At 43.6% G+C, this 15,880-nt stretch overlaps 2 protein-coding genes across 2 annotated transcripts in view; both read left to right on the plus strand.

Moving 5' to 3' along the window:
- Positions 1 to 15,880, plus strand: part of LOC135522174 (thioredoxin-interacting protein-like) — a 328,799-nt gene that overhangs the window by 137,543 nt on the left and 175,376 nt on the right. The gene's annotated exons all lie outside the window — the stretch shown is intronic.
- LOC135523093 (gonadotropin-releasing hormone II receptor-like) lies at positions 1,078 to 5,563 on the plus strand. The gene is made up of 3 exons (XM_064949821.1): positions 1,078 to 1,707; positions 4,769 to 4,970; positions 5,142 to 5,563. Exons 1-3 carry the CDS (start codon positions 1,078 to 1,080, stop codon positions 5,561 to 5,563), a joined length of 1,254 nt encoding a protein of 417 aa, XP_064805893.1.

A 15,880-nucleotide genomic window follows, 5' to 3' on the forward strand; every position in this document is an offset into this window, starting at 1 on the left:
TAGCCTTAGCCTAAAGTTATCTTCCAAACTAATGTAACATTCCACCTTAAAATTAGTAATACCTCCATTCGCACATTGATGTTACTGTAACTATACATTTCTTCTTATGTAATCACATAAAGCATGCATGTTCAAGGTAGTATGCGTAGGATGTTGCAGGTCTATGGAGATCGTCACAATCTGTACAGAATCTCAAATGGCATTAATGTAATCTCAACTGCAATACAGGTTTGATTCTGCTATTAGATTAATTAAACACAGTGATAACACATTTAACAAAATATCTGACACCGTATTCCCATTTGAACTTTGCTGTGCTTTAAGATGGTTGAAAGTGCAGTGATTGACATTTGGGTGACAATTAAACCAAAAACCAGACATTGTTTTTCCATTGGCATTTGGTTGTGCTTTTTGATGGTTGAAAGCATAGTGATAACACACTGGCAATTCAACTAACTTTTGACTTTCTTTTTGACAGTGGTGGAAAAGTACCCAGTTGTCATACTTGATTAAAAGTATTATACCTTAATATAAAGTTACTCAAGTAAAAGTGAAAGTCACCCAGTAAAATACTACTTGAGTAAAAGTCTAAAAGTATTTGGTATGCCTTTGTGTTTAGTGAGTCCACCAAACCAGAGGCAGTAGGGATGACCACGTGTTCTCTTGATAAGTATATGAATTTCACAATTTTCCTGTCTTGCTAAGCATTCAAAATGTAATGAGTTCTTTGGGTTGCCAGGGAAAATGTATGGAGTAAAAAGTACAATATTTTGTAAAAGTTGTCAAAAATATAAATAGTAAAGTACAGATACCCCAAAGTACTTGAAAACATTTTTACTGAGGAACTTTACACCACTGCTTTTTGAGTGGGTGAATATATGTTGTAATCTAATTGATCACCGTCTCAACCAAATATTATCCAATTATCTACGTTGAAATGATGTGGTGTACCCAGTGGGTACGCTTCTCTCTGATGAGTTGGTTGGTGGACTGTGGTCTTATTTTACATTAATAATCACTTATACTATCAAGAGCAACGTAGAATATCTGACGACACATAAAAACTTTGATGTGTATATGATAATAATGTATGTAATCACGATAATGACATGCATGTTTTACTTTGTCATCTATAGTCATTCATATAAATCTTGTCTTTTCCAACCCAGGATGTCTGGCAACCTGTCCCTCCTGAGGCCTCCCTTAGTGGGTGCCACCGGGTCAATGCAACCCGCCCTCTCAAACATGTCCCAGTTTCCCCCTCTGGTTGACTGGGAGGCGCCCACCTTCACCCGAGCCGCCCAATTCCGTGTTGGCGCCACCTTAATCCTCTTCCTATTTGCTGCCTGCAGCAACCTTGCGTTATTGATCAGTGTGTGCCGGGGGCGTGGCCGGCGCCTGGCTTCTCACTTGCGACCACTCATCATGAGCCTGGCCGCCGCCGACCTGATGATGACCTTTGTGGTGATGCCACTGGACGCCATTTGGAACATCACGGTGCAGTGGTATGGCGGGGACGCCATGTGTAAGATGCTATGCTTCCTCAAGCTGTTTGCCATGCACTCGTCAGCCTTCATCCTGGTGGTGGTCAGTCTGGACAGGCACCACGCCATCCTGCACCCCCTGGACTCACTCAACTCCCACCACAGGAACAAGAGGATGCTGGGTCTGGCCTGGGGCCTCAGCGTGCTTCTGGCTTTACCACAGGTGAGTTAAAACCCTGGTAGCCTTGTTTACTATAAATAGTGTGGCACTCCAAGAAATTCAAGGTAAATTCCTTAAAATGAAAGTAATTTTGTTCATTCCTGGTATGTTGTTGAGATGACGTGTTCATGCCAAGTGCAGCTCTAGCTGTGGGTTAGTCAAGGCACTTAGAAGTGTGTATTTACATTTTAGTAATTTAGCAGATGCTTTTATCCAAAGGTACTTAGAGTAGGTGCATTCATCTTAAGATAGCTAGGTGGTGGGGGGGGGGGGGTTACTTTGCTCATCACACTCTAGTGACTCCTTGTGGCGGACCGGGCGCCTGCAGGCTGACCTCGGTCGTCAGTTGAACAGTGTTCCCTCCGACCTATTGGAGCAGTTGGCTTCCGAGTTGAGCAGGCAGATGTTAAGAAGCACGGTTTGGCGGGTCATGTTTCGGAGGACGCGTGACTCTACTTTCGCCTCTCCCGAGCCCGGCAGCAATGAGACATGATCTTAATCACAAAGTTGGTGAGAAAAAGGGGGTAAAAATGACATTAATAAATAAATAGATATCTAGGTGAGATAACCACATATCACAGTTGTCGTAAGTACATTTTGCCTCAATACAGAAGTTTAAGATATTCTTTGAAGAGGTAGGGTTTCAGTTGTTTTTGGAAGATGGGCAGAGACTCTGCTGTCCTAGCTTCAGGGGGAATCTTGTTCCACAATTGGGGTGCCAGGACAGAGAGGAGCTTTGACTGGGCTGAGCGGGAGTGTACGCATAATCAATCAGTTTGCACAGATGTTTCAAGTGCCAGTTAACACTCTCGACCCAGTGGCTGATGCACTGTGGTGAATGATGACAGGTGAAAGGATGGCTGAGGTCACCATTTGTGACAGATACTGAATTAATCTGGTCAAGGTCAAGCGTACATCTAATACACACACACATACACACACAGTGACAAATGAGGAGGCATTACCTACGATTCTGTTCCTGCATGGTGTGCTGTACTCAACTTTCATCTCATCCAGAAATTGAATCCGCTTCGCCTACTGTGCACACATACTGATGGACCAAGATGGGGATTTAGTGAATATAGGCTGAGGATCTCCCTGGTTCTTTGGCAATGTGTTCCTTGAATCAAAAACACAGTCCTGCCTGCCGTGTCATTGAAAAAGGCTTTCCTGAAAACCCCTTGACAAAAGCAGTGCATTAAGGATTATGGGAAAGTGATAGTTAATGGGGCACTGGTCTGTGAGGACAGCCGGTGTAGAGGGAAATGTGGATGGATGCATTCATTGATTCGCTTTGACAGGGAAATTAAATATTTCCTCTGAACTTGACAGAGTGGTTTATGTCTTGTAATATATTATTATTATAAAAAAGAAAAACTGCCCCACAGTGTGATCTTGAATTGGTTTTTGGCTACAACCAATTCAAGCTCACAATAAGGGGCATCTTTTTTCCCCCTGTAGAAAATATATTACAAGCCATCTGATTTAGAATGTAGCCTAAGGAAATAGAAAATGTACAGTAAATAACTTACCGTAGTTTGGATTGTTCTTGGGTATTTTCTTGCACAGTATGTAAAATGGTTTCAAATAGTAATGGCACCACAACTTCAAAGTAGTCCAGGCTTCTCTACATTGTTTGGATGGCTTACTTCAAGCTGCAGGAGAGGGACTGTTTGCTTGAAGGGGGTAGAGTGTCAGGGTGTGGGACGGGCGATTCAAAGGGGGAGAAACGGCATTCGTCCCTCATGAGGATATATTTATGTATCTGAGTAGACAAATAAGCCTAATTTGCTGCCAGAGTGGCGCCGGGGCTGCTGGGAGTTTTATCAGTGCACCTGCTGGTAGGCGAGTGATTCACCACAGTGCATGAGCATCTTGAACGTCTTACCTCAGGCTCTTCCCCTGTAATTTAATTCTCAGGGCTGCAGAGTGCAGAGGGGCATAACAGGATTTACGTATCAGTGCCACACTGTCTGAGATCCCACGTAATCACCGCCCCTATGCAGCAGAGGGGCATAACAGGATTTACGTATCAGTGCCACACCGTCTGAGATCCCACGTAATCACCGCCCCTATGCAGCAGAGGGGCATAACAGGATTTACGTATCAGTGCCACACCGTCTGAGATCCCACGTAATCACCGCCCCTATGCAGCAGAGGGGCATAACAGGATTTACGTATCAGTGCCACACCGTCTGAGATCCCACGTAATCACCGCCCCTATGCAGCAGAGGGGCATAACAGTGATCTGAGATCCCACGTAATCAGTGCCACACCGTCAGAGATCCCATGTAATCACAGCAGAGGGGCCCCGTATATGCAGCACTGGGGCAAGGACAAGTGGGAGATAGATAGACAGATAGGGGGGATATGCCTTCTGGAGTCTTCCTGGAAATGAGGAGGCATTTCAGCGAGAAATCTTTAAATTCCTGGCATGCTGATATTAGTTAGTTAATTGTGCCCCCCAGAGTGTGAAATGTGATTATATTCCTGAGAATTAGGAATGTGCAACATCAGCAGAGGGAGGAGGGAGATGTTGTAAAAGCAAGTATTTAAACACTGAAAACAATCTAATGTTTTATTAATACATTGGGGATTGGAAAACAAGTAAAATTGCATTGTTGCAAAAGGCTAACAACTCAGATTGGATACAACTGAAAGTATAAAATCATAAATCAATTCAGTATTTATATATGTCTGTCATGGTGATTTATGTCCCCAAATCATTTTGAAAGCCAATGCAGAATATGGATCCACCTTGAAAGCTATTGTGATGCTATTGACCACTGCATTCATTATTCAGAAAATACTGCAGACATGACTCAGCCACTGCATTTTCTCATTAAACCACCCATTTCTGGCCAGTGCGCTGGCACAAAATAGCAGTCAAGACCTCAACTGAGTTTTATACTTTGAAGGTAGATTAAATTATCCTCGACACAACCTAAAGTAGTACTGTAGTAGCCCAGTGTATACCTGTGTGAAAGGTACTTCTGTATTCACAGTAGGTGGATTGTCATACATCTTAGATGTTGTTGTTACTCAGTGACTTCCTGTTCCCCAGCTGTTCATCTTCCGGGCCATCAAGGCAGAGGGCGTAGACTTCACCCAGTGTGTGACCCATGGCAGCTTCAAAGAGCGATGGCAGGAGACGGTCTACAACATGTTCTACTTCGTCACTCTCTACGTGTTCCCCCTGCTGGTCATGAGCTTCTGCTACACACACATCCTCATTGAGATCAATCAGCAACTCCACAGGAACAAAGGTACAAGCTAGCTATTCCAATCTGGCAACCACAATACTTGCATGTCCAATATGGCAACCTCAGTAGGCCTATATGCTGTTCCAACATGAATTATACATTGACAATGTTTAGGCGAGATATGATAGATACATTAGCTTTAGGAAGCTACTAACCAGTGCCATACATTTCCAGCTGGCGAGTCCTGCCTGAGACGCAGTGGCACAGACATGATCCCCAAAGCACGAATGAAGACTCTAAAGATGACCATCATCATTGTGATGTCCTTCGTGGTCTGCTGGACGCCCTACTACCTCCTGGGTATCTGGTACTGGTTCCAGCCGGAGATGCTGCAGGTCACGCCTGAATACATCCACCACGCCCTGTTTGTCTTCGGCAACCTGAACACATGTTTTGACCCGGTCATCTATGGCTTCTACACGCCCTCGTTCCGGGCCGACCTGGCCATGTGCTGGTGCTATAGAAGAAGGGACATTAATATGTCGCCCAGGTCCCTGGACCGCCTCTCCGCCCACCAGGGCCCCCACAGTGGAGAGCAGGACTCTGACGCCCCCGGTGTGGAACAGACCAAAGAGACTGGAGGTGACGGTAGATGACTGGCGCTGACAGTAAGTACATCTGTAAGGTTGGAGAGCTGAGGGAGAGCAGACCTGGAAATGAGCGGTACTAAGGAGTATGTAGACCGATCTACTTATTCTGTGAGGTGAAGACAGTGACAGGCTAAACAGCACCGCCAAAAATGTCTCCCCTCTGATTGTACGCCCATCTTTGACATTTTGAGGACATTGTTGAAGCATGGGAAGAGGCACTTGAGTTAGGGGTCAAGCTCAACCTGAGATGAAAGGGGATAGATGGATAAAGAGACTTGGAAGTCAAGGGTTGAAGGGTTCAAATCCTTCAGGATTACTTTACCCAGAAAATACATGTTTTCTGGGCCTAATCAACAGCGTTAAGCACCATGGCTAAGGCAGGTCAGACGTTGACTTAGGAGCCACCCTGATCTTGTGAGCTTACATGAATGGTTCTTTGTTTCCAAGAGGTCCAGAGGGAGGCAGAACAGAACCCACTGGGCTGCAACACGTTTCTGCCAACGTTGGGTATCCAGTTATACAGCAACAGTTAAGCACATGCCATTCTATTTCAATTACTATCACATGGAAAGGCAAACTCATTTTAAGTGCTGTTCCACAACTTTCTACGAACCATTAAAACCCTTGGCTGTCCCCTGATATATATATATATACACCATACTGCTTACAGTATGTCACACTGCTCGCTGTCTGCCTACAGGTTGCTTTTCCATGCAACACTGTGTCTTTACAATGCCAGGCTGCATGAGATGATCTCCATAACCACACATCACTATACAGAACTGTCAAATTACAAACAAATTTACAAATGCATTTGATGGTACAATAAAATGGTTGGCCGTTTCACTCGGAGGACAAACAGTCCAGAGAACTGTCACATTCAGTGCATGTCATGGAGAACAACATAATTTGTACTGTATTTACTATTCATGCATTCACTTCAGCCATTCATGCTTGAAAACCAAAGCACAACTACAGTATATTATAACACATTGAGTGTACAAAACATTAGGAACACCTTCCTAATATTGAGTTGTACCCCATTTTGTCCTCAGAACAGCCTCAGTTTGTCGGGGCATGAACTCTACAAGGTTTCAAAGCGTTCCACAAGGATGCTGGCCAATGTTGACTCCAACCAGTGCTTCCGCACATTGGCTAACCGGGCTATCTGCACTGTGTCCCACCACCCTCCAACCCCTCTGTTTACGTTTCTGCTACTCTCTGTTCATCATATATGCATAGTCACTTTAACAATACCTACATGTACATACTACCTCAATAAGCCTGACTAACAGGTGTCTGTATATAGCCTTGCTACTCTTTACTCAAATGTATTTTTACTGTTTTATTTCTTTACTTACCTACACACACACACACCTTTTTTTCCGCACCATTGGTTAGAGCCTGTAAGTAAGCATTTCACTGTAAGGTTGTATTCGGAGCACATGACAAATAAACTTTGATTTGATTTTCCCTTGCCCATTCACCCTCAATGGCACACATTCATAATCGATGTCTCAAATGTCTTAAGGCTTAAACATTATTTAACCTATCTCTTCCCCTTCATCTACACTGATTGAGGTAGATTTAACAGGTGTCATCAATAAGGGATCATAGCTTTCACCTGGATTCACCTGGTCAGTCTATGTCATGGAAAGAGCAGTGTTTTGTACACTCACTGTATATGGCAGCAGAGAGCAGACAGGTGGAATCCATAATGCATCAAGCCCATTAATCTTACCATTGTGCTAAAGGGCCAAGAAGATACTTGTTAGTAGGGTCACAAGTAGTGGGCTCAGCCATAGTCATTACGCTATACAAATCAATTCTCCTGTAGCTACGGTGTGCTCTGAGGCTTGAGGCAGCCAGATTGATGGTCATGTAAGAAGAAGATCATGGGATGTCTGTCCTGGGAGCATACAAAGTACACATACGGTATGCCCACCTTCTTATGGAATGTTCCGAATATCATATACACAGAGGTATGGGGGGGTTGTTCCATCCCACCCAAAATCTGTATGTTCCTGAGCTGTTAAGCGTTCTTGTAAAGGGAGAGTATGCAACAACCTCTCCCTCAACGTGAGCAAGACAAAGGAGCTGATCGTGGACTACAGGAAAAGGAGGTCCGAACAGGCCCCGATTCAAATCGACGGGGCTGTAGTGGAACAAGTTCCTTGGTGTCCACATCACCAACAAACTATCATGGTCCAATCACACCAACACAGTTGTGAAGAGGGCACAACAAAATGTTTTCCCCCTCAGAAGACTGAAAAGATTTGGCATGGGTCCCAAGATCCTCAAAAGGTTTGACAGCTGCACCATCGATAGCATCCTGACCGGTTGCATCACCACCTATTATAGCAACTGCTCGGCATCCAACCGTAATTTGCTACAGAGGGTAGTGCGTACGGCCCAGTACATCACTGGGTCCAAGTTTCCTGCCATCCAGGACCTATATACTAGGCCTTGTCAGAGGAAGGCCCAAAAAATTGTCAAAGACTCCAGTCACCCAAGTCATAGACTGTTCTCACTGCTACCGCACGGCAAGCGGTACCGAAGTGCCAAGTCTAGGTCCAAGAGGCTCCTTAACAGCTTCTAGCCATAAGACTGATGAACAATTAATCAAATGGCCACCCGGACCATATACATTGAACCCCCCCTTTGTTTTTACACTGCTGCTACTCGCTGTTTAATATTTATGCGTAGTCACTTTACCCCTACCTCCATGTACAAATTACCTTGACTAACCTGTACCCCCGCACACTGACTCGGTACCGTTACCATGTATATAGCCCCGTTATTGTTATTTTGTGTGACTTTTCATTCAATATTTTTTACTTTAGTTTATTTAGTATATATTTTCTTAACTCTTTCTTGAACTGCATTGTTGGTTAAGGCCTTGTAAGTAAGCATTTCACGGTAAGGTCTGCATCTGTATGTGACAAATAAAATTTGATTTGATTTGAGATTTGCCTTGAACAGACATTTGCCAAATTATACCAAAAAATTACAATTATACTAATGTCGACACAAATGTTTTTACCCACTTCAAGTAACTGACGTTGTTTATGAAGCAAGATAAAGCAAGATAACAAGGTGTGTAAATGCATTTAGAATCAATACACAATGTACGTCTGTGTCAGGCATTGGAATGATTGTAATGTTCAGTGTGCAGTATTTGCTATTTACTGTTGATGACTTCATCTTAAAATCAGCCACAAATCCCCTTGTGACAGGGGGAATGGAAGCTTGTTCTGTGTGTTCAACAGGGAGTGGCAACTGAATGCAAGCTAAAAATGAAATAACAACATTTCCAGCCTTTCTGTCTATGGGTAACAGAGTTGACGTGTTATGCTCGACCCACTCAGTTTCCCACCTGCTTTTACGCTGATTTGACTATTAATGTACAATGTTTATTTATAAAAAAAAAAAAAATGTTTCACTATATTAAAATGAGAGTTCAGTTCACGCAACAAGATTGACCTTAAAATGATGGCCATACATACTTTATTTGAATACTAATCACATTAAATAAATAATAATCTAGGGCTTTACATTGATCGTGAAAACATGGAGAAGTTAGTGGTTAAGTGGGTTCAAATCATCCAGAAGTCACAGAAGTTGCACATTTATTGAATGCTCCATGTGTTCGATATTAATGAATCGCGTCATGAATAATCACCGTGGAAATAGAGCTTGAGAGAGATAAAGGAAGAGATGGAGTAGGAAACCAGTGTCAACTAGAAATCAATGAATCTATCATAGCTGCCAGTGTTGGTGATATGTGGGGGTAACAACCATCCTGTGGTCTATAGAGGCAGAAGAGGTTGCTGAGCTGACTGGGTTTAGTTAACCAGGAACAGAACAGCCCTCTTATCTACTGGAAGGTCTCCATAATGGCTCCCCATACAGTTCAAAGAGCCATACTGTAGGCCCATGGGGTGGCACACAATTGGCCCAGCGTCATCCTGGTTAGGGAGGGTTTGGCCGGTAGGGATGTCCTTGTCTCATCGTGCACTTCGACTCCTGTGGCGGGCCGGGCGCAGTGCACGCTGACCAGGTAGCGAGGTGTACGGTGTTTCCTCCGACATATTGGTGCGGCTGGCTTCCGGATTGGATGGGCATTGTGTCAAGAAGCAGTGAGGCTTGGTTGGGTTGTGTTCACCTCTCCCGAGTCTGTATGGGAGTTGCAGCGATGAGACAAGACTGTAACTACCAATTGGATACCATGAAATTGGGGAGAGAAAAGGGGTAAAAAAAGAGCCATATTGTCAGACTTGTCCTGCTTCATTCACACACACACAAGCATACACCTTCACATAGTGCTGACATCAGGATGCTAATTAAAAAGGGCAGGTGGTGAGTGTGTGCATGTGCAAGCACGAGCGTGTGTGTGCTTTTTTTGTTGATTATTATATTCCAAGAAGGGAAGAGAGCACCATGCTCAGGGGATGTGCAGAGTCTCCCAGAGGCTTGGAAGACTGTCCTGGAATACCGGAATATGAAATGCCTCCTCCTTCCCAGCTAGTTATGGGTAATAACCTACTGGGCACAGACATCATTTCAACGTCCATTTTTGATTTACATTTGGTTGAGTTGTAATGTGAATTCAACAAAAAATGTCAACATGGCATTGGATTTAGTAGGTTCAAAGTTGGGTGAAAAAGACTTTTTTTCCCCCTTTTGTTGATGACTTTTTGCAAATCCAGTTTTCCACGTTGATTCAACGCCATCACATTGAATGTTTCTGTTTAAATGACGTGGAAACAAAGTTGATTCAACACGTTTTTTGCCCAGTGGGAAGTGAAAACATTAAAGTGTGAACATGGAGATGAAAGGAATCATTACTGCATGCCATGAGAAGGATTCATCATACTGTCTGACACACATAAGAAACATGTGCTAAGATCTTTCATAGGAAGAATACTATCTCATTTCATACTTTCCATACTACTATCTAAAACAAAATGGTGACAAAAAGAGTAGGTGTGAGTGACAGACTATGTCCCAATCAAGCACTGTGCATACAGTAAGGAAGAGATTGACAGCAGTCTTGCACTTACAGGCTAGAAAAGTGTACTGTCTGCTGTTGGAGGAGGTTGTAGGAACAACATGTACATTCAGAAGACTTGCTGTTGAGTTTGATTGATGCTCGGTGTCAGCTGAAGAAGGCAGAGTGTGGAAGGCCAAGCTGTGCTTTAGAAGAAACAAATTCTCATACAACACCCTGCCAAGTGATTAGACGCAAGGATTCACATTGGGTAAATAACAATGATGCATTACATTAGCGAACACACACACGTCGAGCTCTGTCTTGATAATTAAGCAAGTACCATCAAGGTTTCTCCCTGTTGCTTTTCTTGATTCCATGGCATCCTTTTCCAGGCTTTAGGTTCTGAGGAATTGCCACATCAATCCTGTTTTTAGTTCCTCAATAGAGTTTAAAATGCCCCAAACATTGGTGCTCAAGATAATATTCTTAATCTAGCGGGTTGTTAAAGCATCTAATGCCCTAACATGTTATTATGGAGTTCTGTCCTTGAAAACTAATTTGAAGCAACAGAACACTTAAGTGGTTTGCTCCCAACTAGAGGTATTCACGGGTCCACCCAAACCCAAACCCGAGAGGGTCAAGGTCCAAAATGATTTTCAGGTCCGGGTCAGGTCCTGTTTGATTGTTATCTGGTCTCGGGTCTACGTAACTACAGCTGATGGACCTGAGTGACCCGACCACAGCTCTGCATATCCTAAAGCAAATGTATTTTACACTAATAATTTATTGACTTACAGAAAGCCTAGCCAACATATGAAGACCTATTTGTTAACCAGAATAGCAACTTCTGATTAACATAATTGTTTTTGTCACTCGCATCCAATCAGGTACTGGTTAGGGTAGGGGTCAGGTCTAGGTCTGGTTGTTGTCAGGTCCATTCGGGTTGGGGTCTGATTGTTCTCAGGGTCTGTCCGGGTTCCCCTATATTAAAGACTATCAAGTCGGTTCGGGGTCTGATGGACCCAAGGACAAGTGTTTTGCACCCGAGAAGACCTCTACTCCCAAATCCAAAAAGCTAGGGACCGAAAACATTGGAAATATCCATTCCATTCCCTATAAGGCATATACTGTACTATTAAGGGTGATCTGTTTGAGGCTCTCTTCTATTCCTATTTATCCAACACATGCTGAGAAGAACCAATATGGGCTCATGCTTAATAACTGAGCAGCAATAGAGAGATGTATTACACCGGCCAAGACCTTCACCATGATACAGCATCATGATGTGTAAAACACCACAGTCAATCACCAGCCTCTTCTACCCTACTCTTGAGGATACACTGCTTAACCTCCGTACTTTCACAAACCCTGGACTAGGAGGTAAAACAACCCTTAAAATCCAGAGTTCAGAGCCATGAATACTAATTGGATCTTTACATATTTCTTTGATGTCCTTCCTGGTCGATAGTTCATTGAAAGATAACATGAGGCTCAGGACAGAAAACCAACAAAACCAAGACTGTTCTCAGGGCAAGTCTACCGATTTTGACTAGCAGAAGTGTCTTTTCGTAGCAGGTTAGGAGAACTTACGCAGGTTGTTAGGGGAATTAACGTGGCAGGTTAGGAGAATTAAGGTTAGGAAAAGGGTTAGGGTTAGATACAAGTGTCTCCGAAACGACTAACATGCACTGTATCTAGCTACAACCAGGCCTGACCTGAAAACAGTCTATATATACAAAAGTATGCCCCTTCAAATTAATGGATTTGGCTATTTCAGCCACAACCGTTCTTTACAGGTGTATAAAATTGAGCACACAGCCATGCAATCTCCACAGGGAAACACTGGCAGTACAATAGCCTTACTGAAGAGCTCAGTGACTTTCAACATTGCACCATCAAAGGATGCCACCTTTCCAACAAGTCTTTTTGTGAAATTTCTGCCCTACTTGAGCTTCCCCGGTCAGCTGTAAGTGCTGTTATTGTGAAGTGGAAACGTCTAGGAGCAACAACGGCTCAGCCGCGAAGTGGTAGGCCACACAAGCTCACAGAACAGGACCGTCGAGTGCTGAATTGCACAGCTCGTAAAAATTGTCTGTCCTCGGTTACACTCACTACCAAGTTCCAAACTACTTCTGGAAGCAACGTCAGCACAAGAGCGGTTTGTCGGGAACATCATGAAATGGGTTTCCATGGCCAAACAGCCGCACACAAGCCTACGATCACCATGCGCAATGCCAAGCGTCGGCTGGAGTGGTGTAAAGCTTGTCGCCGTTAGATTCTGGGTCAGTGGAAATGCATTCTCTGGAGTGATGGACGTTTCACCATCTGGCAGTCCGAGGACGAATCTGGGTTTGGTGGATGCCAGGAGAACGATACCTGCCCCAATGCATAGTGCCAACTATAAAGTTTGATGGAGGAGGACTAATGGTCTGGGGCTTTTCTTCATGTTTTTTCATGGTTCACCCCTTAGTTCCAGTTAAGGGAAATATTAACGCTACAGCATGCAATGACATTCTAGACAATTATGTGGCTCCAACTTTGTGGCAACAGTTTGGGGAAGGCCCTTTCATGTTTCAGCATGAAAATGCCCCCGTGCACAAAGTGAGGTCCATACAGAAATGGTTTGACGAGATCGGTGTGGAGGAACTTGACTGGCCTGCACAGAGGCCTGACCTCAACCCCATCAAACACTTTCGGGATGAATTGGAACACCAACGGCGAGCCATGCCTAATTGCCCAACATCAGTGCCCGACCTCCTCACTAATGCTCGTGGCTGAATGGAAACAAGTCCCAGCAGCAATGTTCCAACAGAGTGGAGACTGTTCTAGCAGCAAATGGGGAACCAAATCCATATTAATGCAAATGATTTTGAAATGAGATGTTCAACAAGCAGCTGTCCGCATACCTTTGGTCATGTAGTGTATCTAGTTTCAACCAGGCAGGCCCTGAGAACAGTCTTGGTTTACACTAATGTGATGCTGCATAAGCACAGCTCTTATTAGTGAAGAGACAGCGATATGGAGAAGAAATGTAATTCAGAGACTATTGGATCCTATATAACAGCCTTCAAATATATTGTCTTGACAGCTGAATATAAAGGGGAAGAATAAAAAGATCTCTCCAAAATGAAGATGTATCCAAGTATGCCTTTTGATTTTAAGAGAAATGGATTAAATAAATATACAAATGTAACATCAAAGCAGCAGTTGTCCTACCAAATAAACAGGCTCTGGAAAGGATCTCTTTGCTGGCATTGTTTGACTTTGAATTGCTTCACTACGCACAGTGCTTCATTTGAATGTTTTGAACACTTGAATGCTTTCATTCCTTTTAAATGAGCTATACAGGGAATATCCTGGAGTGTGGAGGGGAAAAAAAACTATGTTTGACGCTAACAAGGACACTCCAAAGGGGCGTGTTTTTGTCAGTGTGCAATCTTCCTGGCTGAAAGGTAGATGAGAGATATGAATCTCTGGCTGTCTAACAGGGCTATTTTGAGGCGAGGCACGACAATAGGCAGGACACACACATACACACAGAGGGAACTGTCCTAAGGTGAATTCACCAATTTGTAAGTCGCTCTGGATAAGAGCGTCTGCCAAATGACTTAAATGTAATGTAATGTAAATGTCTTTCAGAAGGACACTTGGTGTGCAAAACAGAGAACATGGCATGATGATTTGAGTGTGTGGAATAGATTTGTAGTTGTAAGCACAATTTGCCAGTGTGTAACTGATCATTTGTGAACATTAAATAATCATCTGTAGTTGTAAGCATGTAACTGATGAGTTTGTAGTTGTAATCGAATTCTAATATTTGCCAGCATTAATTGCATCTGTACAACTGCACACGTCAATTTCACGCACTCAGACTTTTGTCAGTGCTTTAGCACCGTATCAAAGACAGTGGCCCTACTGGGACAGACATATTTGTAGATCTGCAAACAGTGATTTCTGTGTGTGAGAGCAGAAGCTCTGGGAGGTGGGACCTGTTTGGGACTGAAGGTAGAAAATAATTTGTTTAGCTTTGACATTGGCTGCATTCTGTGAATCTGTACTACCCTTTGATAAATGTAAAACCCTCTCTAAACCATTTACCATTTGTCTGTCCACAATTTCCAGGCTGCAATCCACTCCCAGTTAGACAGGGTCCATTCAGGCCTCCGTCAGCTCCACAATGGCCTGGGGGATGTGAAAGACATTCAGATCTCCCTGGGAGACATAGGAAATGACTGGAGGCAAATGGTCAATACCATTGAGAACCTGAAGGATGTAAAATATGCCGGGATGCAACAGTCAGCTAGCCTCAGTCGTGGCGAATCTGAAGAATATATTTTCAGGTATGTTCAGCTGCAAACATGCCACTTGATTGGGAACTATTATTGTTGGCTTGCATAACATTTTATGTGACATTGTACAATTACAACGTATTTGTGTAGTAATATTTCTCATACTTTCCTGTGCAGTGACTGAGGTTAATGATAGAGCAAACCGGGCTACTGGAGGGCCACCACAACCGATGAACCTGGAGTGCTCATGGAATGACCTCATATATGATCAGTACATTTACATATTTACATTTAAGTACCACATGTGCAACAAGAACACGCACAACATGAACCTCATTCAAAACTACTTTGGCAGGGTGGAGAGCCTGTTGGACGACCTGGTCAAGCAACTGTAGTTAGTGCTGCAGTGCGCCATGGGCAAGGCTTCCCAACACATTACAACACCTGGAAAGGTTCTTCAAGCTCGATCCACAAAACTGTGTCCGTGAGGGTACAGGAACTGACTACAGAGGACCTGACGGCCAAAAGGTTTGTGTACCGCTTCACCTGGGTCCTCAATTCATATTTACAAAAGTAAGTCTGTACTGTGCTCTCTATGATTCATGTAGCATCAGTGATATGGGCACCAGTCCAATCATACCTTTCTATTCTGTTTTTGACAGTGGTTGGAACTAGATGCACAATAACAAATCAAATCAAATTGTATTTGTCACATGCACAGAATTCAACAGGTGTAGACCTTACAGTGAAATAGTTACTTAAATGTAAATAATCTGGGCAGCCATTTGCTAAGATGTTCAGGAGTTTCATGGCTTGGGGGTAGAAGCTGTTTAGAAGCCTCTTGGACCTAGATTTTGCGCTCCGGTACCACTTGCTGTGCGGTAGCAGAGAGAACAGTCTATGACTAGGGTGGCTGGAGTCTTTGACAACTTTTAGGGCCTTCCTCTGACACCGCCTGGTATAGTAGTCTTGGATGGCAGGAAGCTTGGCCCCTGTGATGTACTGGGCCGTACTCGTTACCCTATAGTGCCTTGCGGTCGG

The sequence above is a fragment of the Oncorhynchus masou genome, chromosome 30, assembly GCF_036934945.1.
Source record: "Oncorhynchus masou masou isolate Uvic2021 chromosome 30, UVic_Omas_1.1, whole genome shotgun sequence".
NCBI classification, from domain to species: Eukaryota; Metazoa; Chordata; class Actinopteri; order Salmoniformes; family Salmonidae; genus Oncorhynchus; species Oncorhynchus masou.

Coding starts and splice junctions, on each gene's coding strand:
- LOC135523093 (XM_064949821.1), top strand. CDS start 1,078: ATGATAATAATGTATGTAATCACGATAATGACATGCATGTTTTACTTT. Junction 1,708..4,768: donor TGCTTCTGGCTTTACCACAG/GTGAGTTAAAAC, acceptor CCTGTTCCCCAG/CTGTTCATCTTCCGGGCCAT. Junction 4,971..5,141: donor GCAACTCCACAGGAACAAAG/GTACAAGCTAGC, acceptor ATACATTTCCAG/CTGGCGAGTCCTGCCTGAGA.